Here is a 25,299-nt window from a genome sequence, read left to right on the forward strand (position 1 = left end):
ATAAGAAATGTAGGACCTCCATAATCTCCAGGCCAATGTCAATCATCACTTTGGAAGGTTGAATGGAAAGTAATGGCCATTTTTAATGTTCTTGTCACAGTCTCTTCAGTAACATCTTCAATATCTTTCACTCTGACTTTGGGTAAGACTTCACTAATTGGGTCCTATTTTGCCAACTGCAATGTTTTGTAAGAAATATCATTGAACTTAAAAGAATTGAATTTTTGATATTAGAAACTTATAGCTTTGATATCATAACAATGCTAAGCACAACTTTGAACTATGTGACACTGCGATTGATCGGATAAGACGTCGACGACAGAGATGGTGCCATGCTCAAAGCTATAAGATTCTGATATTAGAAATTCAATCTTTTTAAGTTCAATGATGTTTCTTACAAAATATTGTAGTTTGCAAAAACGAACCCAATTAGTGAGGTCTAACCCAAAGTCAGAGTGAAAGATATTGAAGATGTTACTGAAGAGACTATGACAAGAACATTAAAAAGGGTCATTACTTTTCATTCAACCTTCCAGAGTGACGATGGACACTAGCCTAGAGATTACGGAGGTCCCATGTTTCTTATGCCTGGCTTGGTAAGTTTTATTTTGAACACTTGATCTTTTTTCCTGTGTGAAAGCTTTTCTCTGTTAATTGCTATATTCCACATATTCTGACATTGAAACGCATGCTTTTTGACAATACTAAAACTTCAGCCTTTAAAATTGTGTTTGAAATTGTCTTTCCTCCCAACTGATAACTGTGGAACTCAAATAATGTTTGGGTTAATTGCTATATTATACATATTTTGGCCTTGAAACACTGTTTTTTAAAATACTGCAACTTTTTGCCTTTAAAATTATGTTTAACATTGTCTTCCCTCTGACCTGATAATTGTGGATATCTAATACTGTTTAGAATATCCAATCAAACAGATAATTACACTTTCTGTCACTGGGGCACTGAATGCAGTCTTAACAGAAGAACATAAAAAGGACATATGCCGATATCTCTATAATCTATAGGTAAAAGCTTCGTCCCATCCTTCCCCCTAATCTTTAGGCTTGTCCCATAAGTTATTCTCATTAGTTAACTGTAACTACAGAACAAGGATTATGGATGGGATTTGTATATTGAAGGTCCAAGCACCATATTTGGCTCTATCTTGAATTATGTTGTTCTAAAATTTCTTGGTGAGGGACCTAGTGATGGAGGAGGGGACATGGAGAAGGCACATAACTGGATTCAATCACATAGTGATGCTACTTAGATAATATCATGGGAGAAGATGTGGCTTTCAGTTAAAATCTTAGCCTACCTTTGAGTCTCTTTATTTTTTATTTTAAATTTTCATCATATGAATATTAAGACATTTTTAAAGAATTTACTAATGTATATGGTGTACTTGTTTATTTTCTACTTTCTGATTTTAGGTGCTCGAAGCACTTGAATAGTAAGAAATAATCCCATGTCCATTGAGATATGGCTACTTCCATACTTGCTCCCATTTTATTCAGTTTATTGTGCTTTATTCTAGTTGTTTATCCATTAATCTTCTCAGAAAGAATACATAAACTAATGGATGGGTAAAAATATTTTTAGTTTAGGAACAACTATCTACTTAAGTGGTTATCGATGTTAATTAGCTGTTACTTAAATGATAGATTGTCTCTAAGAGTTCATTTTTCTTTCATGCTTTACAGTTGAGTGTTTCTTGTTAGGATGTTTACAAATGAATCAAGTTTCTGATATGATTAACTTTTGTATATTAGTTGGACTTTTAACCCGAAGAATAGAGCAAATTGCACTATGATAGTGAGAACTCCTTTCAACTTAAACACGAACTTGATCTTGTTGTTGGAGCGTAGTTTGCAATTGCATCTTTCAAGCTAACCGATGGAAGAACCCACATTCAACTAAGGTTTTAGTCAAAATTTCTGTTGTATCATTATTGTTCTAACATTTGAACTCTGGCAAAAATATATTATCCTATATTTAGTTAACTCTATTTATTTAACATTGCAATACTTTACAAGTCAGCTCTTTGTTTAGCTCACTACCAAACTAATTTAGTCATGAAGTGTTCAAGAAGGGAATCATGGAAACAAGTTAGATCTAAGACTAAAACAATTTAGACATCATCCGAATATAGAAAGATTAACGAGCCTGCAACACATTAAATCGGTATTCGCCCAATGCCCAGATAGAGAATATGTTTCAGTATGCAACATAAGTGATCATATAAGCCCTGTTGAACACCACCATGATTTCCTAACATGAGGGAAAAGAAACATTGATGAAGGTTGTGGTAGGCTTAGAGAAGGGGGGTTGAATCTATGGCTTTCTTTTATGTTACTGAAATAACCCTTTTTAAAACAAACTTTTAATTCTGATTCTGTTTGAACTCTGCAGCAAAAATTTATGAGACAATTTATTTTTGTCTCATGAATATCAGAAAACAGAACATAGTAGAGAGAAGAAGAGCCAACGCCAGCATATATCCTGGTTCAGTTGTCTTGTGCTATGCAACCTATATCCAGTCTCCTCCACAACAATGGAGAAATTTCCACTATAGTTAAAAGTATTACATACACCAATTTCACACTCAAGTTCTAACCTAACATAACATTGGCTATGCTAATACCTAACTCTTCACTCTTAGTGCTAACCCAACTAAGAAAGGGATACCCAACAGGTACAAGATATAAGACACTTAATCAACCTAAAGAAATCTGAAATAAACTCTACGCTTTTCTCTCAAGTGTTTCACTCAACCTTTTTTCACTCATGGCTTTTTCTTTATCTCTCTCAATATGCCTTTTCACTCAAGAAATTACAGAAAGATAAACATTAAAAATCAAAATACAATCTGTAAAACATGAAGAAGATTGACTTCATCAACAGCCTCTGTGCTATGCGAAAAACCAAATTAGCAAGCCTCTGATTCAGTTCTTCATACTGGCGGAATGCACCTTTGACTAGGAAACACTGTCCAGTTAGATGAACTTCTTCAAAGAGCTCTTCTCAGAACATACACCTCAGATTCACTGATTTTCTCTCCTTGGCTTCTGAATGAACAGCAAACCTCTTTTATCTCCTTGCATGTTGCTTGGTTGCTCTTCCTAGGTCAACTTCTTGAGCCATGAGCTTCACCAACCCACAAACTCACTTTTTCTCATTTTACCTCAGAGTAGAAACTTTGCTTCTGACTTCTCCATCTTGACCGAAAGCCATAAAGCAGCATCCACAAGAGTCTTCCAATGGTCAACATGATCTGAGCCCTTGAAAACTAAGTTAGTCCCCAAGACATGTTTGAGACCGTGAATTTACAGCAGAGAAGAACAGAAATCCTCTTTTCCATATAGCTCAAAACGGAGTGACAGAGAGTTGAATATGAAGAGAAGAAAGTGTGTTGCATGTAAAAGGAAATGGGTTACCTTTAACCTAAGCTTGATATGGTTTGAATTTTCTGATTGGACTTCTGCGTTTCAAGCTTAGACTTTCTCTTTCTTGCTTCTTTGATAATCACCTTAGGGAAGAAGCTTTCTCTTTCTCTTTCTCACTTTTCTATGTTTTGTGATTTGACTAAGACAAGGGAGAGAAGAACGTTGCTTTGGTAGGGGATCAAATTAGAGGGATTTGAAATTGAGTTGGGTTTGGATCGGATGTCCATTAAGCAACCCGTTTGACCCATCTGACTTCTTTCTTTGCTTTTCCTTAGACTTCTATTTTTGCTTTCAGCCCACCATCCTTTCCATTTGCTTTTCATTTCATTTGGGCTATAAAGTTTAATTTTGGCCTGCAACCATAAATAATTAGTAATATACAATTATAATTAATCAACACTAATTATTTATTTTGCCCAAAAATAATGTTTGTCATCACTAATTAATTTATTTAATTTCTTAACTCAACAATCTCCCCCTTGATGACAAACATAATCAAGCAATAACCCAAAAGGAATTAAATTTTAATAAAGTTAGAGAACTTCCCTTTGATGTTATTTGCTTTAGTGTTGCTCCCCCTTTCCTTTTCAAGAGTAGCTCCCCCTGGATTTAGGCTTTTCTCTTTGTTCCTGTTTACATTAAACTTACAAAGAGAACTGTACAATATGTAACTTGACTAAGGGATACTACATAACCAACAACACATATAATAGCAAGTTTCAATTTGTTATGTTAATACAGTTCATTCAGCAGCAGTGAAAATCAATCAATTCAAATGCAATTCAGCCCAGCAACCTATTACTCCCCCTTTTGTCATCAAGAGCGGATAAGAGGTAAGACCAACAAAAACATCTACTGTAAATCCTGCAAGAAAGAGTTAGTGCACAGTCCATCAAATAAAGGAAAATAAACTTAAGTGCAGCAGTATCAAAGTTATTACAGTCATCCAAGAGAATAGAAGTAGTTCAAAAGTAGCACAATGAGCAGAATTCATGAGACAAAAAATAAGATCACATCAGCTTCATGTAACAGTCCTAGGCATCAGAACCATCCCCCTCCGAATCAACTTCTTCTTCAACATCAGTGGCTGGATCTTCATCCTTTTGAAGGTTATCAATGAATGTCATAAAAACCGCCACTCTATCCCTTGATTTCCTTAGGAAATTTTCATGTTTGCTTGCTAATTTCCTTTGCTCTTTGCTCATAGCAATCATGTGATTTGATTGGGAAACAAACTCCTGAACAACATCTTTGACCACATTCAACAGAGCGGATTTCTTCCCAGTAGAGATGGATGTACCCTCAGTGGAAAGAGAAGGAGATTCCTCAGGAACAAAGTCATTATCTTCATCATCTAAGACCACCCTTTCAGATCGAGTAGGTCCTTTGGGCTGTTTCACTGAACCACCCCCTTTTAGGTATGAATGTCTATTTTGATAATCCTTATTGGTCAAGTCAACACCAAAATACTCAAATATGCAAGTTAGAAACATACTATAAGGAAGTGCTTTGTCTTTTTCACTCCTAACATAGTCAAACATGTATCTAACCATCAAATATGCAAATGAAATTTTAGTTTTGGTGAGAAGGGCATATAAAACAAGAGTATCAGTGTAGGAAACCCTTTGATATGAACCACTTTGAGGAAGTATAATGTGGTTGACCATTCGGTGCAACTGAGCACGCTCATATCCCAGGGCTTTGTGAGTGGGTGTGATGCCATCAATTAAAGAAACATGTTCACAGATATGAGCCAATGCATCATTGTAGGAAATACCAACACCATCATCCCACTTAACTGAAGTGTAAGCACAAGGCCCAACATCAGTATACTTCAAATCATCATTGATAGTTTTATTGTTTAAAACTATGTCTCAGTCCTTTACATATGAGTGAGCAGTGCCTTCATGATAAGTCATGTTGGCATAAAATTCTTTGACCAATAAGGGATAAACAGGCTTTTTGATGTCAAAAAGATTATTCCAGTCCAGAAAAATCAAGTTATCAATAAATGGAAAACCTTTTCTTTTCAAAGATGGCAAATCGGCTAGAAAAGATGGACACAAGGTACGATACTGGATAACCCCCTCATAAAAGTCATTATTCATGGAAGATTTGAATCTATATAGGTTATAGTTCGAATGAGAGGTCAAAAAATGAGCTTTGTGATCAAAAGGTCCAATATCTAGTTCTTTAACTGGTTTAAGAGGAACTCGACCTTTACCTCGTTGAGAGCGCACAGGAACCGACCTGGATTTGGGCTGAGTTGGCTCGGGAACTGGTTCCTCAGCCGCCAGATGTTTGCCTTTGGAGGAGCTTGGTTTTGAAGAACCAGGTTTTGAGGAGCCTGGTTTGGAAGGCATAGCCTTTGGTGGTGGCGTCGGCTTGGCAGAGGCAGAGAATCTTGGTGTGGTCTTGGTCCGCGCCATGGGAGCAGTTCTTGGAGGAGAGGTAGGAGGAGAAGGAGAGGGTGTGAAGGTTCGATCGTGAGAGCGAGTTGAAGGCTTTGTGGGAGGCTTGTAGATTTTTTCACGAGGAGGCCTTTTATTAATGGTTTTCTTCCTCATTTGGTAATATTCAGGCTTTTGAGGGAAGAGAAGCAGTAAAGAGAGTGGAAGAAACCGAGGAGTTGAGGAGAAGTTAATAGAGGGAAGAGAGGGAGTGTTGGTAACCATACCCAAAAGCAGTTTTTCACAAACAATGCAACTGCATTACTTTTGAAAAGACTTGAAAAGACATGACCTCATAAAAGAAAGATTTGATTTTATTATTAAAAGGAAGGAAATAAATTTTAAATTTCGAAAACCCCTTTAAAAAATAAATCACACCGAAAATCTTTTTGGACCAGAAAACATTAAAAGAAAGCCCTTTAAAGAATTTAAACACACAAGCCAACAAAAACATTAACCAAACAAAAATGTAACATTCATATTTGGGCCCAGAAATGGTTGGATTTAAGGAAACACGTTGGACCACTCATGATCTGAATTTTGAGGTTGGCCAGATTAATCTTCACTTGTAACACGCCCAGAACACGTTGATTGAAGGGGAACGTTCTTCATCTGCCCAGAATTGTCTCATACCTATTTATGAGACAAAATTCTCCAGCAAGCACATCAGCAATTAAACAAAGAATCATAACTCAAAATTCCTATACTAGTCCTAAGCATGCAGAATCTGTCCTCAGGCAGTGGTTTAGTAAAAATGTTTGCCAATTGCTCTTCTGATTTAACAATTGAATGCTAATATCTCCTTTTTGAACGTGTTCTCTTATTGAGTGAAATTTCACTTCAATATGCTTGGTTCTAGAGTGCAAAACTGGGTTTTTAGAAATATTAATGGCACTCATATTATCACACAATAAGGGAATATTTTTAATATTTAACTTGTAATCGGCAAGCAGAGTTTTTAACCATAAAAGCTGAGAACAACAAGAAGAAGCAGCTATATACTCAGCCTCTGCAGTGGATAAGGCCATTGTTGGTTGCTTCTTACTTGACCAAACATTTAATGACTTTCCAAGGAAGCAACATAGGCCTGAAGTACTCCTTCTATCAACTCTATCAGCAGCAAAATCTGCATCATAATAACCAACTGCAGAAAAATCATCAATCTTAAGATACCAAAGACCAAAATTGGATGTGCCATGAACATATCTAATGATCCTCTTAACTGCAGAAAGATGTGACTCTTTTGTTTGGATTGGAACCTGGAACACAATCCAACACTTTGCACAATATCGGGTCTAGAGAAAGTTAAGTACATAAGAGAACCAATCATTCCTCTATACCTAGTCTCATCAACATTTTTCTCAGTTTCTCCCTTATCTAATTTTGAATTAGGATGCATGGGAGTTCCCATGGGTTTGGAATTTTCCATACCAAATTTCTTAACTAATTCCTTGGCATACTTCTCTTGATGAATGAAAATACCATTTTCAGTTTGTTTAATTCGCAGCCCAAGGAAAAAATTAAGTTCACCCATCATACTCATGTCAAATTCACTTGTCATGAGTTTTCCAAATTCAAAACAAAGGGATTAATTGGCTGATCCAAAAATAATGTCATCAATATATATTTGGACTAGAATAAAAGAATCATTAGAATTCTTGATAAATAGAGTTGTGTCAGTGGTGTCTCTTTGAAAACCATTTTTCAAAAGAAAAGAGCTAAGTCTCTCATACCAAGCTCTAGGAGCTTGTCTTAAACCATAGAGAGCTTTAGATAATTTGAAAACATGATTAGAATGCTCTTTATTTTCAAAACCAGGAGGCTGCTCCACATACACTTCTCTATCTATCACACCATTCAAAAATTCACATTTCACATCCATTTGATATAATTTAAAACCACAAAATGCAGCATAAGCTAAGAGAAGTCTTATGGCTTCCATTCGGACAACAGTGGCAAAGGATTCATCAAAGTCTATTCCTTCTTCTTGGTCATATCCTTGTGCCACTAGCCTTGCCTTGTTTCTTGCAATGCTACCATCTTCTCCCAACTTGTTCCGAAATATCCACTTGGTGCCGGTCACTTTCTTTCCACTTGGTCTAGGAACCAAAGTCCACACTTGGTTCTTTTCAAACTCAAGAAGCTCATCCTCCATAGCTTTAACCCAATAGGGATCACTAAGGGCTTCCTTGACGTTTTGAGGCTCCACTTGTGAAAGAAGGGCAATGTTTGATCCTTCATTTGCCTTTCTAGTGGAAGACCGTGTTTGCACTCCATGAGAGACGTCCCAATGACAAATTCCTCAGGATAATTCTTCAAGAATCTCCATTCACGAGGTCTGGTGAATTTAGAGGCAGATTCAGATACCAAGGGATTCTGGGTGCTGCTGGCTTCAGGATTTCCTTCAGATTCATGAGACAAAATGGAATTGTCTCTTGAATTTTCAACAGTTGCAGTTTCTGGTTCAACTTGACCAGAATTTTCCTTTTCATGATTTTGAGTAGTTTCATCTTCCTTTTGAGCTTGATTTCCTGCATCACAATCTTCCAAAATACTTTGCACCAAATTAGTATCACAAAATGTAACATGTATTGACTCCTCAATAATCCTAGCATCTTGATGATAAACCCTATATGCTTTACTAATTGTGGAATATCCTACAAACAAACACTCATACGCCTTTGGATCAAACTTACCCAAATTTTTCTTGTTATTTAAGATAAAATATTTGCATCCAAAGATGTGCAAGTAATCTAAGTTTGGTGGGTAGCCTTTCCAAAGTTCATAAGGGGTTTTCTTCAAAAATTTCCTTATGATTGTTCTATTCAAAATGTGGCAAGCCGTGTTAACCGCTTCAGCCCAAAGAAATTTTGGAACATTACTCTCACAAAGCATAGCTCTTGTCATCTCTTGTATGCTTCTATTTCTTCTTTCCACAACACCATTTTGTTGTGGTGTTCTTGGACAAGAGAAGTTATGAGATATTCCAAATTCCTCACAAAAGGATTCAAATAAATTATTTTCAAATTCAGTTCCATGATCACTTCTTATAGAAGAGATTTTTAAATCCTTTTCATTTTGAATTTTCTTGCAAAAAGGTTCAAAGGCCGAAAAGGCTTCATTTTTGTGCGCAAGAAATAAAACCCAACCAAACCTAGTATAGTCATCCACAATTACTAAACCATAGTGTTTACCACCTAGGCTTTGAGTTCTTGTTGGACCAAATAAATCAATGTGTAGCAACTTAAGTGGTCTTTTAGTAGAGATGTCTTCCTTTGGTTTAAAAAAACTTTTTGTTTGTTTTCCCATTTGGCAAGCATCACAAGTGATGTCTTTTTCAAACTTAATTAAAGGAAGACCTCTTACTAAGTCTTTCTTTACAAGTTTGTTTATTTGAAACATACTTGCATGGCCCAATCTCTTATGCCACAACCACTTTTCAGATACTTTAGAATGAAAACAAGCCACATTTTGATCTTTTAGTTCATCAAGAGTAAGTCCATACATATTGTTAAAGCGCTTGGCAACAAAAAGCACTTCATTTTTCTTCTCATTAACAACACAGCATTTAAGTCTATTGAAGGTCACAAAATATCCTAAATCACACAGCTGACTTATACTCAAAAGATTGTGCTTCAAGCCACATACCAAAAGTACATCATCAATGAAAGTTGATTGTTCATTACCTACTTTTCCAACAGTAATAATTTTACCTTTACCATCATCTCCAAAGGTCACAAAACCTCCATCATACTTATTTAGTTTGATGAAGTAAGTTGACCTTCCAGTCATGTGCCTTGAGCATCCACTATCCATGTACCACATGTCCTTTTTGTTCTTGGATGCTAGGCAAATCTGCATGAAGAGTTTCAAGTAGCCTTAGGTATCCAAATTAATTTGGATCCTTTGAAGTTAATCCATCTTGGTTGCCCAAGTGCATTGAAATCACAAACAACATTGTAAACTTTGTTTCCTATAACTCTTTTTTCAATGAAACATTGTGCATATGAGTGACCAAATTTTTTGCAATTAACACAATGATTTTCTGATATGTGTCGCTGAAATTGAGGTGAGTTATATTGCTTGAAATGATTAAAGGGTTGAAATTTTCTGGTTTTTAGAGGAGATGCATTTCTTTTGATAAACTGATTTTTATTAAAATTATTCCTCTTTGCAAAAGCATTTTCACCAGAATCTCTTTGAACATTTGGACTTTTCGAATATGAGGTTTTGTTGTAAAATGGTGGTTTCTTGAAAACAACCTCATTTTTCAAAATGTATCCCAAACCTGGCCTGTTTGGACTCGGTTCGGTTCTTGGTGAAGGCTCAGTTTCACTAGTATATACTTCATTAAATTTTCTTCAAATGTTGGAACATATCCAATGCCAGATTTGTTTGGTATGGATTTTGTATTTGATGAAGAAGCTACAAATTTTATAGAGGAAACATTGGAAACTGCATCTTCCTTGGCTATGTAACCTAAACTAGAATTTTCAAACAATGGTCTTTGACTTGCAAGTAATTTGTCCAAGTTACTAGAACCTTGAGCAAATTTTGCTAAGTCACCATTTAGCCTTTTAATCATATCATTTAATCTTTCATTTTCAGCAATTAACTCATGAGAAGGATCCACAATGTGCTTTCCTTTTAATTTTTCAAGTTCAGATTTTAGAAATCTGTTTTCTTCAATGATGTCCAAAGCACATTCAGTTTTCTTCACTTTTTCTTTTAAAAAATTATTTTCAGCTCTTAACACATCTCTTTCGAATCTGCATTCATTGTACTTGTCAAGCATTTTTGAGGTGTTTAAAGTGAGATTATTAATAATAGCATGTAAGTCCTCAATGGTCAAATCATAATAATTTACCTCATCAAGATTGTTGTTTCCATCCATGAAGCAGTCTTTATCTTCACCTTCAGATTCTTCTTCTTCATTTGAGTCGTTCTCAAGATCCTCCCAAGCTGCCATGAGCACTCTCTTCCTTTCCTTCTTTCCTTTGTCCTCCTTTTTGAGCTTTGGACAGTTTAGCTTGAAATGTCTAGCCTCCTTGCGATGATGGCACGTCACCTTGCTCAAGTCGATCTTGTGCTCCTTTGAGCTTGAACCCTTGTATTTGCCCTTCTTCTTCATCATCCTTCTAAATCTCCTAGCAAAAAATAAAAGCTCATCATCTGAAATACCATCACTAGCTAGACTCACTCTCTTTTGGTTCTATTTGTGACTTGAGGGCTATTCCCTTTTTTCTTTGAGTCTGTGTTTGTGTGTGTGGTTTCATAGGCAAGGAGTTTTCCTCTCAGCTCATCATAGGTTATGGGACTTAGGTTGTTGCTCTCGGTTAGGACAGTGGCAGTGGTTTCCCATTCTTTTGTGAGGCTTCTAAGAAGTTTTCTCACCAACGTTTGTTCTGCATAGTTTGTACCCATAGCATCAAGGTTGTTGATTATGATTGAGAATCTCTCAAACGCTTCATCAATGCTTTCTCCATCCTTCATGTTAAACATCTCGTACTCTTTTCGCAGCATATCAATCCTCGTTTCTTTGACTTGTTTAGTGCCTTCATGTGTAACCTAGAGTTTTTCCCAGATTTCTTTGGCTGTCTTGCATCTAGACACCTTCTGGTACTCTTCGAAGCTAATAGCACAGTGAAGAAGGTTGATTACTTTAGCATTCAGCTCCATCTTCTTCTTATCGTCCTCATTCCATTCAGCTTCTTCTTTTGGAGTCACCACTCCATCAGCACTTGTTTTTGTTAGAATCTTGGGACCGCTCATAACAATCTTCCATATGTTGTAATCAATGGATTGGATGAAGATTCTCATCCTCTCTTTCCAGTAGGCATAGTTCTTCCCGTTGAAGAAGGGTGGCCGATTATTTGACTGGCCTTCGTGAGGGTATAGACAACTATGGTTGTGCCGAAGTTGTTCGCCATTGGATCTTTGCTCCAAGCGGTTAAGCTTGATTCTTGAGACCTTAGCTCCTGATACCAATTGAAGGTTGTGGTAGGCTTAGAGAAGGGGGTTGAATCTATGCCTTTTTTTTATGTTATTGAAATAACCCTTTTTAAAACAAACTTTCAATTCTAATTCTGTTTGAACTCAATAGCACAAATTTATGAGACAATTTATTTTTGTCTCATGAATATCAGAAAACAAAACACAGCAGAGAGAAGAAGAGCTAACACCAGCATATATCCTGGTTCAGTTGCCTTGTGCTATGCAACCTATATCCAGTCTCCTCCACAACAATGGAGGAATTTTCACTATAGTTAAAAGTATTACATACACCAATTTCACACTCAAGTTCTAACCTAACTTGACATTGGCTATGGTAATACCTAACTCTTCACTCTTAGTGCTAACCCAACTAAGAAATGGATACCCAACAGGTACAAGATACAAGACACTTAATCAACCTAAAGAAATCTGAAATAAACTCTACGCTTTTCTCTCAAGTGTTTCACTCAATCTTTTTTCACTCATGGATTTTTCTTTATCTCTCTCAATATACCTTTTTCACGCAAGAAATTATAGAAAGATAAACATTAAAAAGCAAAATACAATCTGTAAAATATGAAGGAGATTGACTTCATCAACAGCCTCTGTGCTATGCGAAAAATCATATTAGCAAGCCTCTGATTCAGTTCTTCATACTGACGGAATGCACCTTTGACTAGGAAACACTGTCCAGTTAGATGAACTTCTTCAAAGAGCTCTTCTCAGAACATACACCTCAGATTCACTGGTTTTCTCTCCTTGGCTTCTGAATGAACAGCAAACCTCTTTTATTTCCTTGCATGTTGCTTGGTTGCTCTTCCTATGTCAACTTCTTGAGTCTTGAGCTTCACCAACCCACAAACTCACTTTTTCTCATTTTACCTCAGAGTAGAAACTTTGCTTCTGACTTCTCCATCTTGATCGAAAGTCATAAAGCAGCATCCACAAGAGTCTTCCAATGGTCAACATGATCTGAGCCCTTGAAAACCAACTTGGTCCCCAAGACATGTTTGAGACCGTAGATTTATAGCAGAGAAGAACAGAAATTCTCTTTTCTATATAGCTCAAAATGGAGTGACAGAGAGTTGAAGATGAAGAGAAGAAAGTGTGTTGCATGTAAAAGAAAATGGGTTACCTTTAACCTAAGCTTGATATGGTTTGGATTTTCTGATTGGACTTCTGCGTTTCAATCTTGTACTTTCTCTTTCTTGCTTCTTTGATAATCACCTTAAGGAAGAAGCTTTCTCTTTCTCTTTCTCACTTTTCTGTGTTTTGTGATTTGACTAAGACAGAGGAGAGAAGAACGTTGCTTTGGTAGGGGATCAAATTGGAGGGATTTGAAATTGAGTTGGGTTTGGATCGGATGTCCATTAAGCAACCCGTTTGGCCCATCTGACTTCTTTCTTTGCTTTTCCTTGGACTTCTATTTTTGCTTTCAGCCCACCATCCTTGCCATTTGCTTTTCATTTCATTTGGGTTATAAAGTTTAATTTTGGCCTGCAACCATAAATAATTAATAATATGCAATTATAATTAATCAACACTAATTATTTATTTTGCCCAAAAATAATGTTTGTCATCACTAATTAATTTAGTTAATTTCTTAACTCAATACATTGATTTAATTGATTTCTTTTGGTATCAATTTAAATGATATACATAATGTAAGATATGAGGTTTTGAAGTCAATACCTTTTGTGGATAGTCACCATTGTCCATCTGGGAATTTATCAGATATGCGGCTACACGATGCAATGTTTTTTAATCTCTTTTGGCATGTTCACATATTTACTTTCCATGTGAAATATAAAATTATATGATAAGACAAATGCAAGATAACATGAATTTACAAAACATTGTGATAAATTTTATTTTATCGTTCTAAATTATGCTTAAAAGTATGGAGTTTATCAACTAAATCACACAATTTTGGCTTAATTCATGGAGTTTTTCAATTATTGCTTCCAATGAACTCATGGATGAAAAATATACTTTTTATGCTCTTAATCGTGATTTTTTTTAATTTTTTTATGCCATTCAATACTGTGATAAGTTTTTTTTAAGTATTTCAGGATTAAGGTGCTTCAATGGCTTCAAAGAATTAAAAAGAATTGAGCGAAAAAGCGAATTTGGGAAGCAATTTGGATTGGAGTTTGCTAAAGTATCGCGTAGGCAAAAATATCTCGCATGGGCACGTTTATCGCTTGAGCTAGAACCTCTCGCGTTGGCGAGTTTACCACCTAAGCCACCCAATCTCGAGTTAGCAAGTTTCTCGCTTGAACGATAAAATTCCGCGTGCGCGAAAATTCTCCACGTGCCTGGTTAGTTAAAGCATGTGCACCTTCGTTTTGGGCTTCCAAAAGGTCCCCAATTGCTATATTATGATGTATTTGGATGCCAAGAAAATGGTGGGGAGGAACACATTCATACTCTAGACCATTTTTTTACATTTTCTCTTAGGTTTTTGTGGAATTCTAGAGAGAGAAGCTCTAATTTCTCTTTAGAATCCCTTAGGTTTTGCTTAATTTTCTTTTTAGTTTTAGGCTTTAGTTTTGTTTTAATTGTAGTTTTTATCTTGTTTTCTTGTTTTTGCATTATATTTCTCTTATAATTTGACGTTAGTTTGCTTATCTCTATTTTGTTATTTGATGAACAATTGTTGGATTCTCAATTTCCTTTAATGAATTTGATGTTTATATTTTCTTAATGCATGTTTGAGTTGTTAGTATTGAATTCTTGCATTGGTTAGTAGTAGTTTTTATTAATTCATGCAATTTGTGATGCTTTATGTTGATGCATTCGTAGTGTTTGATGAAATGCTTGAATTAGTTATTGAGTAGACTTTTTGCATTCTTGGCTTGGGTTGGAAAATTAGGTGATCTTGAGTCATTAATGTTCAGTTTGGATCGGTAATTTAGAATTATTAGTTGATTTTGTCTTTTCTAATACTAACTTTTTACTAAGCTCAATTAGTAAGTTAGTTATGATTTGTAAATTAAAAATCAATTATGTCTATTTGACTTTTTTCCAATACTTGAGGATGACAAAGCGGGATGAACTCTTGACAATTATTATGTTATGGTTAATAACAAAGATAGTGATCCTTAATAGATTTTCATTGCTAATTGCATGTTTGAATAGTGGAATAATTTTAAAAAATATATTGTTAAGTTGGAGTTTAATTTATTTTTGAAATGTAAATATTTAGGTTAAGAAGTCTTGTGCATGTTTAGGTTGTTTTTGTTGAAAAAAAAAAAATCTTTTTATTCATAGTCTTTCTTAATTTCATTATCCTTTTTTATTGGATTTATTAGACTTTTTAGTCCATTGTAAATTTTTAGGATTCCTCGCGCGCGCGATCCCTATTTTTGAAATTAAAAAAAAAAAAAAAAAGAAAAAAAGAAAGAGGGAAAGTGTTCGAACCGTAATCTCTTCCTCTGCAGCGTTCGCGCAGCCCTCCTTCCCTCCCCATCTCCATCTTCTTCTTCGCCCAGCCTCAACCATCACCTCCGCCGTCGGTCGCGCCGGACACCATCACCGCCGATACTTCTTCTTCTTCTTCCCTTTCTCTTCTTCTCCCCCTCGAACCAGAACCACCTCCTCTCTTCTTGCTCCGTCGTTCCGTCTGTTATCGCCGCCGTCAGCCTCGCCGAATCACGGCGCCACGGTGACTAACCCTCCTATCCTTCCTCACGTTTTGGTTCGTCTTCTTCCCCTGTCCGAACACCCCAGCTTCCCCTATTTCTGCATTCCCCTTCCCTGTTCTTCAAACAGGTTTCAGTTCAACTTCTCCTTTGGAATTTTATCTTTGTTTCAGTTATAACTAGTATTTAGTTTAGGTTTAATTAGAATTTTAGTTTTAATTTTCACCAGTTTTATGCTCAGTTTAGTTTAATTTTCTGTTTTAGTTGATTTTAGATTAATTTAGTTTGTTGGATTCTGATTGTTGCTGAAGGTGTATGGAAATATTCTGAGTTGCTGAGTTAATTAATGGATAAATTGCTGCTGAGTTCATTTGGTTAATTGTCTGACTCTATGACATGCTATGTTAATGGCTGATTTTGCTGAGAATTGACTGCTGAAATTATTTGCAATCTCTTTTTGTTTATGGATATCGCTGCTGGAGCTGTTTGGAATTGTTTGATTGCATTGATTGACTATATTTATGATTCGTTGTTTTGCTGCTGAGATTGTATGAAAATTGTTTGATAGTGTGGAGATTCACTGTTTTACTACTCGGTTTTTATGAATATGTTGCTGGAGGTATTGGGTTAATTGTGTGATTGTGTTGAGAAATTGGAAATATTCTTAAGTTGTTGACTGTTTTGTTGAAAAATTGTTCCTGTTAGGTTGATTCAGATTAGAATTAGGATTTACTGATTAGGATTAGTGTTGGTTTATATATATAATTAATCATGCTATCATGATTCTTGTGTTTGAATTTCATTTGGTTTGGATTGTTTGACTGATTTGCTGCTGAATTTCTGCAATATGCTGTTGGTTTTGTGTAATTGATGTTGAATTCTGTAAATTGAAGTTGAACGAATATTTGGTTGTGCTATTTGATTTGTTTTATGCCTTTGCACACTAAGTGTTCGAAAAAAAATATCTCAGTTTTTAATGAAATTTTTGGTTTAATGCTTGAAAATCAATGTTTGTTTGCAAGTGATTAACGTCGGTATGCATTGATGTGATTGTAAATGTTTATTCTTGATTATTTGATGGATATTGATGCTGAATTTGTGTCGTTCTTGCTGAAATTACTGAATTGATGTGAAAGGCTGCTGATTTTAACATTATTCTTCTTTATCTCATGCACCAATTGTTCGATTATATGCCTCTGCCTATTTTGCATTTTGAATTGCATGTTGTAGCTACCATGTGATTTAGAGCTTGTTTGGGTGAGCTTCTAAAAAAAGATTTTTTTTTCGAGTTATCTTTTTTTAAAAGATCTTATAAAAAAGTAAAAGTAATTCTATGTTTGGGTATCTCATGCAAAAAGATCTTTTTATCTATCAATTATCTTTGGGTATAACAATATAAAAGTACTTTTTTGTTTATTTATTACATGAAAAACATCTTTTTTTAAGAGAAAAAGATCTTTTAAAAAAAATATGTAAATTACAGCTTCTCAAAAAAGATATTTTTTTATTTTTCTAGTGCTTTTACTTTTACTACTAGAAATTTGCCAAACACACTAAAAAATAAAAAAAGATCTTTTTTCATTAAAAAAAATATCTTTTTTTATCAAAATAACGGCGCCCAAACAAGCACTTAGAATGTTTGATTTTCTTTGGCATGATTCATTGTTGAGATGAATATTTGTGATAAAGGATCAACAAATTTCTCACTCATTGAGTTTTGAGTATATGTGTTGTGTGTAAATGTCATGTTGGTTTCTTTGAAATTTGAATTTCAATCACTGCACATCATATGCTAAAACTCTTCTTTTGCACAATCCATTACAATTGCATCAATTCTTTGATTGCCTTAATGTCCTTATGCTCTCTTGTTTTATTTGTTTTATTTTGTGAGTATTCTCTAAGGCATCTTAGGCACACTAAAATAAGTGAATTGGACATTTTCTTTTTCTAATTGTGGCACTATCTTTCTTCAATGTCACAAACCTTTAAATTCACTGTATTTTAGTGCTTTTAACCGCATTCCACAGAATTTGAACTTCCTCAATTGATGCACAGTTGGATTATTGTTTGATTATACTTTCCCTCCTTGTTTGCTTGACTTTAGCTTTGTCCATTTTGCCTTAAAACCCTTTTGGCTGTAAGTTGACTGATTTTTTCCGCAATCCTTTCTTTTCAGGATTAATTGTCGCCGGGCTCCAAGTGATCGCAGTGGTGAGACCATTGAAAAGCGCGTTAAGGCTTTCGTGGATGTCGCGGAAAAGGGCGCTCAACCAATGATCCTGCTCACTTCAAAAATCGATTTGTGGAGTCATATGATAACTTGTACTCCAAAAGAAAGCTCCACTACGAGGGTCAGTTGGCGGTGGATGATGAAATCTGCCAGTATGTCAATGGGCCGGTGAGGAAATGGGGCTGGGACTTCTCGACTCAAGGGCCAGTGGAGGACGTATGCCCACGCCTAGTCAAGGAGTTCTATGCAAATTATTACGAGGCAGGCATGGAGGAAGTGTTTCTTCGAGGTCAAGCAATTCCCGTGAAGCCGGATGATATCAGAAATCTTCTCAATATTCCACGGCCTTCACGGGGAAAGGATGCTTGTGAGAAACTGAAGTCCCTACGAATTGACCAGAAACCATGGGATGCGATTCTACAAAGGATCTGTGAGCCAGGTTCATATTGGACTTACAACACAAAAATGGCTCCCATCAGTCTGAGAGCAAACCGGCTCACAAAGGAAGCCACTATGTGGCTTTACTTGATTTTCAGCTACGTCGAGCCGAAGCTGCACTTCACCAACATTACTTGATAATTTGTTATAAAATTATTTTTTATTAAAGGTAGAAAAATTAAAAAAAAAAAAAGTCCAGCAATATTCAGTAAATAAAAAAATAATTTTTTAAAATTAATTTATTATGAATTTATAAATAAGTCTAACAATAAAAAAATTAAGAGTCGGGGTCAGCAGCATTATTCGATGAATAAAAAATAAAAATAAAAAATTTAAAATTTTACAAAATTAGTTATTTTTTAATTATCAATTTTTAAATTAAAAAAATTAAATATTTTTATTAAAAGTAAAAAAATAAAAAAAAGTACAGTAATATTCAGTAAAAAAAAAGATCAAATCTTTAAAATTAATTTATTCTACGTTTTTAAAAAAGTCCAGCAATTAAAAAAAATCAAGGGTCGGAGATTAGCATTATTCGATAAGTAAAAAACAAACATAAAAAAATTAAGAGTGAACTACTAACTTGGTCCCTCACCATTTTGCACAATAACAAAGCAACCCCTGACGAATATTGTAATCCACTTCGGTCCCTATTCCATGCCTCTGTCACACAAGCCGGTCTTTGAGGGTGAATCTCTGGCAAGAATGAATGGAAAACGCTGAGCTGGCACGGTGAGCGTGTGTGAGCTGGCTAACGTCGACGATTGCTGCATACATGGACTACTGAAATGGTCAGGGGGTTAGTTGTCCGAGTCCACGTCAACATAAAACGTGGTCGTTTTGAGGGGAGGTGCCATCTTATTCGTTGTGGGTATTCGTCCCTCTCCGTCTGACTAATTTGTGAAGCCCTAATTCGCCATGAGTAGCATGAGAGAGCATACTTCAAAGTCCGTTCACGAAATTGGAAGAGACGTAGTCAACGACGAAAGCAGGAGTGCAACCACCGGCTCTTCTGGAAGTGTTGGACCGCGGAAGACGACGAAGAAGAAGAGGTTCAATGCTCCGCGGTGCTATTGTGGAACTCATGCAATTCTGTTCCTATCTTCGACGGAGCTTAACCCTAATAGGTTGTTTTATAGATGTCCCAACTTTAAGGTGATTTGAATTTTTAATTAAGTTCGTTTGATGTGGCCTCTGGTAACATGTTCTTACCATTATTTGTAAACATTGCAGAGTTCAGGGTCACACTGCAAATACTTTGCGTGGCTCGATGATTTCGTGGCGTTGTTCGATTTTGAAGGCTCCAAATTGTTTGGTTTTGATAGTGGAAAGCAACCCGAAGATCAGCACGTGGCTGCAGCTGAGATGCTTGGCGGAAAAGTGAGGGAGCTAGAGCATACAGTAGATGCTTTAGAACTGCAAGTTAAGAGATGCAAACATGTGCAGAGTGACCATAGGTGTTTTAGTAGTGCAGCAGTTGTTGCATTTTTCTGTGGAATTATAGTTGCAAACTTCGTTAGGACATTAAGTTAGAGGATGACTATATGAATTGATGCTAAGACTGTTATCTTGTTATGATATTTGATTTGGAGATAATCAAACACAGATGTTGTTTAATGTTATTATTGTTAATTATTGTGGACATATGAAGCTGAAAATAGGCTTATGAAAAGCAAACACAATTCATATATTATATTAGGTTCATTCACAAGCAACACAAAAAAAAAGTTCTGAAAATGTAGCAACTAATATTCAGGGGGCAGCGTATAACCCTTTACAAAAGCCCCTTTACAAAAGCGAGATAACACATAATTTATCAGTTTTCTACTTGAGGCCTAAAGTTGCCAAAACAAAGCCAAATCAACACAAAAGTAACACACAAAACATATGAAATGAGTTTGTCATATCCCTGTATAGATTATTTCTTTCTTGGTGGGATGAACCCAGGAGTTGGAATAAACTTGAAAAGCCTTGAAGCAGTCCCAGAACTTGCTGCCTGCATTGTCTCCGTGGATATGCTATTTGGTGTTGGTGGAAAAGAAGGCCTGATCCCCATTGGTGGTTGAGCAAATTGGTTTTTCGTTGGTGGAGCAGAAGGCCTGACCCCATTGCTGGTTGAGCAGATTGGTTAACCACTGGTGGAGCAGATGTGGGAGGCACTGGGGGCCTTACAACAGGGTGCTTCCTCCTTTGCAGCTGGTTCACATGTTCAGTAAAAATGGCATGTTGTGGTGGCCTGTGATTCAAGTTGATTGTATCTAATGCATGCTAAAACAGTAAAAGAAGGCAGTTATGTATTGAGAAAATATTGGATAAAGAGAAGTTATATTCACACAACAGTACCTCTTCTGCTTGTGGTGCAGTTTGTGAGAGGGGTATCTCATCCACATGATCATGATTAAGTGAAGGATTAGACCTTCTAATCGCTTTAGGTTGTTTTTTCTTATTTTTCTTTGCTTTTGCCTAGACCAAGAACTTTGCAATCAGATAACAAAAATTACGAAAAGGACTAAAAATGAAAAAATATTTACCAATGGACAACTTTGAGGTGCATCTGCACTAGTTCCCTGTTGTGCTGATCCTAATGACATGGATAAGTAATAGTTTAGTAAGACAAATCGAACCCTGACCATTATAAAACCAGACACTTAAGACCCTGACCATGTCTATAATATGGCAAATCAAACCCCAAGTTACCTGCGGTGTGTTCTGGCTAGGGACATTGGTGACTACAATCTGCAACTTAGCAGCCCTTCTCTCTTTCTTGGTCATGGGTGTCCAGTTTGGGTTCTTAGTTTCATTTTTGCAGGTCTTGTAGTAATGCCCACTTTGGCCACGCTTACTGCATGTGACTTCAAAAGTCTTCTTTGCCTTGTTTGGGTGCATTTCTTTCTCAACTGGATCCACTTTTCTTTTCATTTTTGGGCGGTGTGCAGGTCTCTTTATTGGTGGAGGATCACATGGAACTACAGTAAATGGAATCCAGTACTCCTCACTGTTCACAGGTTTGATGCAATGTTTGTACGTGGCCCTAATGGACTCCATTGTCAGCCACTTATGTACAAAATCCTCTGGCTGCAAGCCAATCTTGTACATGGCTGCTACTGCATGCCTGCAAGGCATTCCTGAAACAAAGTACGGGGTTTTACTATGGCAATAATCAGGTGTACAAGACGAAGAGGTAATGAGCTAGGACATAGAATTACCTGTGAGTTGCCATACGTTGCAAGTACATGTTCTTTGCTACAGATTTACCCCTACCTTGTGGTTTCCCCTATGTACCTCAAATAGAACTCTGTCGCTATCTCCGGCCCAAATTTCTCTCCACTTATTGGCACTAGGCTTAATAAATTCGTCCAATTTTTTTTGTTGCACAGGGGCCAATAGACCAAAACAAGCCTCCAATTTTCTTTTATGTGTGGCCATTTTTCTCATCAGGTAGCAACGTAAGTCCTCACACATCGTAAGAATTGGTTTTCTACGGTATTCGACAATCTTCGCGTTACATACCTCGCACATGTTATTCGTGATGTTGTCAACTTTGGGTCCATAGCTGAAGTAAGCCTTAGTCCACACTGCAGGCTCAAACCTTTGAAGATACTCCCAAGCTCCAATGTTAACTTTCTTCATTTTCTCCATAGTAGTGTTGAACTCTTGGAATGTGCTGCATCGTGCACATTCCCAGACCAAATTCTTCGTTTGCTGATCCTTGAAATGCTTTATAAAATTCTTCCAGATATGAAGCACACAGTTCCTGTGGTGTGCATTAGGCATAACTTCTTTAATAGCCAGCTCCAAACCCTTCAAGCATCATACATACAAATTAGTAAACAAATGATTACCAACCATGAACATAGTTCAACACTAAAATTAACATAGTTAATATACACATGTTACCTTTTGCTAGTCCGAAATAAAATTCCAGCCAAACTATGTCACTTCTCCCAAGTCCTCCTGTAAGAGTGTCAAGAACCATTTCCATGTGTCTTTGCATTCGTTGGGGACAACTGCAAATGCAATGACGAAGAAGTGGTTATTGGCATCTTGTCCAACCGCACTTAAGAGCTGGCCGCCATAGTACCCTTTCAGAAAGCATCCATCTAAGCCGATAAGAGGTCTGCAACCCTCTTTAAACCCCTTCTTAGATGCGTCCAGACTTATATACAACCTATCAAACAGTGGAAAAGAAACTGGCTGGGGAATTGTCTCCACTAATGCTGTTGTGCCCGGATTACTCCTATGCAGTTCATTCAGGTAATCACGCACTTTTCCATATTGGTCCCTTGCATTACCAATAACAACTTTCCTAGCAACTTTAAGGTCCCTAGCAATCATTCTTGGGTTCAGCTGGATGTTGTATTCTTCTATCATATGCTCCATTGCATGTCTTGGCTTCATGTCAGGTTGAATGAGAAGTTTTTTAATTAGCTTAGATGCCACCCATTGACGGTCAACCATGTTACTACCATAGTCCCGAGCACAAGAATGCTCATAAATTAAGGTCTTCACCTGGAAGCATCTACTGGCAGAATTCCAAGAAATATAAATCAACCAAGGACATTTATCAGCTGCACATGCTGCCCTCAGTCTATGCTTCTCATTCTTAATGTATAACACGCCCTTCCTCTCATGCACGAAGTAGTCTTTTAGTGCCTTTTTGAAAATCTCAATTGTTGGAAACAACTGTCCAACCTTGAATTCAACCTCACCATATTCAGTATCTTCATCAAATGGATCATACGCCGTCTTACCCTTGTCCTCTGAAGAGATTGGACTGTTGAAGGCCTCACTCTCATACTCATATGGCTTTTCATAATCACTATCCATCTCCACATTAGTAGGAACCGAGCCAGACTGATGAACCCCTTCCCCCAGGTTATTTTTTCCAGTACCCTTTGTCCCTCCTACAGGGGTTGGTTCCTGACCTCTTCTTGGGCCCCAACATTTGGCCCAGCCAGAATTATGGCCTTCCATTGATCCATCATGCAGCCCATCCCTAAGTATATGTCTTCTTCTCACACCTGAATACCTTTTAGATGTCTTCTTCTTAGCAGATGAAGAAGCCTTATTACCCCCAACCTTCTTCTTAGCTGAGCCTCCTTTTCTCCCTTCACCATCTGTGGTCCTAAGTTCCTCATCACTACCCTTGTCATCTGTCTCATAACTACCAGCCTCTTCATCCACTTTTCTCTTATTTGACAATGATTTCTTTGGTACCCTCTTTTTTTTCTTTGCTCTTACCCTTTCTTCATTGCTGCTGTCATCTGTCTCATACCCAGGAGGAGGAGGCTTATAAGGCTCATCCTCTGTTGTCTCATATCCATCATCAGAGGACGATGATGATGAACTCACCACAACAGTACCAGGGGCCACACCATCCTCTATTACTTCATCCACATCCACTTCGTGTTCAAAATAAATATGCAATTCATCAATGTCCCTGTTCATAAGCTTATTTTCCCTCATCTGGTTAATCTCCATATCCCCCTTCATAGCATGAAGACCAACCTCCATGTTGGGTGCTCTCATATCTAGTCAAAACATCTCTTTATACCCTGTATATCCCAACTCCTTAAACAATGTCACCAGGTCAAAAAAGTTCACATAATCTAGGTCCAGCGGGGGAAACCTCTTCACTTTTCCATGCATGTAGCATAGACCTCCCTCAGAATCATTCTAAAATCTCCCCCCATGATGAAACACCGGAATGATTAAATATTCAGACATCTGCGAAAAATAAACATGCATAACAATCTGAGAATCATTTTTTCCTAAATTCACCACAGTCAAAATTAGTGGAATCTATTTCTAACTTTCTCTAATGTGTGCTTAAAATAATACATAATCAACCCTGATTAATCACGTTGGACATTTCTTAATTAGGTTTCATGTTTTCTTTATACAGGGCCACAACTGAGTTGTAAAGCTCAATGGTGGTGTGTCAAAGTGAGTTAATAGGACCACATAAAGCAGAAGAAACAAGTGGTCCATGGAGAAAGGGGCTTACCTAGACTGTCACAAGCACCGTTAGTCAACTCCTCCAAGCGCCGTCAGTGCACCGTCAACCTCCGTCAACGACAACGACGTCAGCTTCGTCAATGTCCACCCCAGTAACAACGTCAACACAACTCTCTAACTCCCCAAAGTAAACAATGATTACAAAGGTAAAAACGTTCTCTCCTAGGGTTTACTGGTAATTCTGAAGGGTAAATGAAGGGTTTTCATGGAATGGCACACTATGAATTAAACTTTTTTGGCACCTCCCCTCAAAACGACCACGTTTTATGTTGACGTGGACTCGGACAACTAACTCCCCGACCATTTCAGTAGTCCACGTATGCAGCAATCGTCCACGTCAGCCAACTCACATACGCTCACCGTGCCAGCTCAGCATTTTCCGTTCATTCTTACCGGAGATTCACCCTCAAGGACCGGCTTGTGGGACGGAGGCATGGGATAGGAACCGAAGTGGATTAGAATATTCGTCAAGGGTTGCTTTGTCATTGTGCAAAATGGTCAAGAGTCGGGTTGGTAGTTCACTCAAAAATTAAAATTTTATAAAATTATTTTTTATTTTTAAATTTTTACAGTAAAAAATTAAATTTTTTTATTAAAAGTAGAAAATAAAAAAAGTCTAATAATATTCAGTAAATCAAAAAAATAGATTTTAAAATTAATTTATGATAAATTTAAAAATAAGTTCAAAAATAAAAAGTCAAAAGATCACTGAGTTAGCATTATCCAATGAATAAAAAAATTAAAATTTAAAATTTTATATAATTAATTATTTTTTTATTTTTTTATTTTTAAATAAAAAAATTAATTTTTTTATTAAAGGTAGAAAAAATAAAAAAAAACCAACAATATTTAGTAAATAAAAACAATTAAATTTTTTAAAATTAATTTACTATAGATTTTTAAATATGTCCAACAAAGTCAAGGGTTCGGCGGCCAGCATTATTCGATAAATAAAAAATTTAAAATTTTATAAAAGTAATTATTTTTTAATTTATAATTTCTAAATAAAAAAAATTTAATTTTTAATTAAAAATAAAAAAATAAAAAAAAGTACAACAATATTCAACAAACAGAAAAAT

The 25,299-nt window shown here is 36.4% G+C and overlaps 1 protein-coding gene across 1 annotated transcript; it reads left to right on the plus strand.

The window, feature by feature from the left end:
* The first annotated feature begins 19,120 nt into the window (after window positions 1-19,120).
* On the plus strand, window positions 19,121-19,735 carry LOC148579493 (uncharacterized). Its single transcript, XM_088501782.1, has 2 exons — window positions 19,121-19,357; window positions 19,436-19,735. Exons 1-2 carry the CDS (start codon window positions 19,121-19,123, stop codon window positions 19,733-19,735), a joined length of 537 nt encoding a protein of 178 aa, XP_088357908.1.
* Window positions 19,736-25,299: the final 5,564 nt, after the last annotated feature.

Source organism: Arachis ipaensis, chromosome B10 (genome assembly GCF_059453495.1).
Source record: "Arachis ipaensis isolate K30076 ecotype BB chromosome B10, ASM5945349v1, whole genome shotgun sequence".
Classification (NCBI taxonomy): Eukaryota; Viridiplantae; Streptophyta; class Magnoliopsida; order Fabales; family Fabaceae; genus Arachis; species Arachis ipaensis.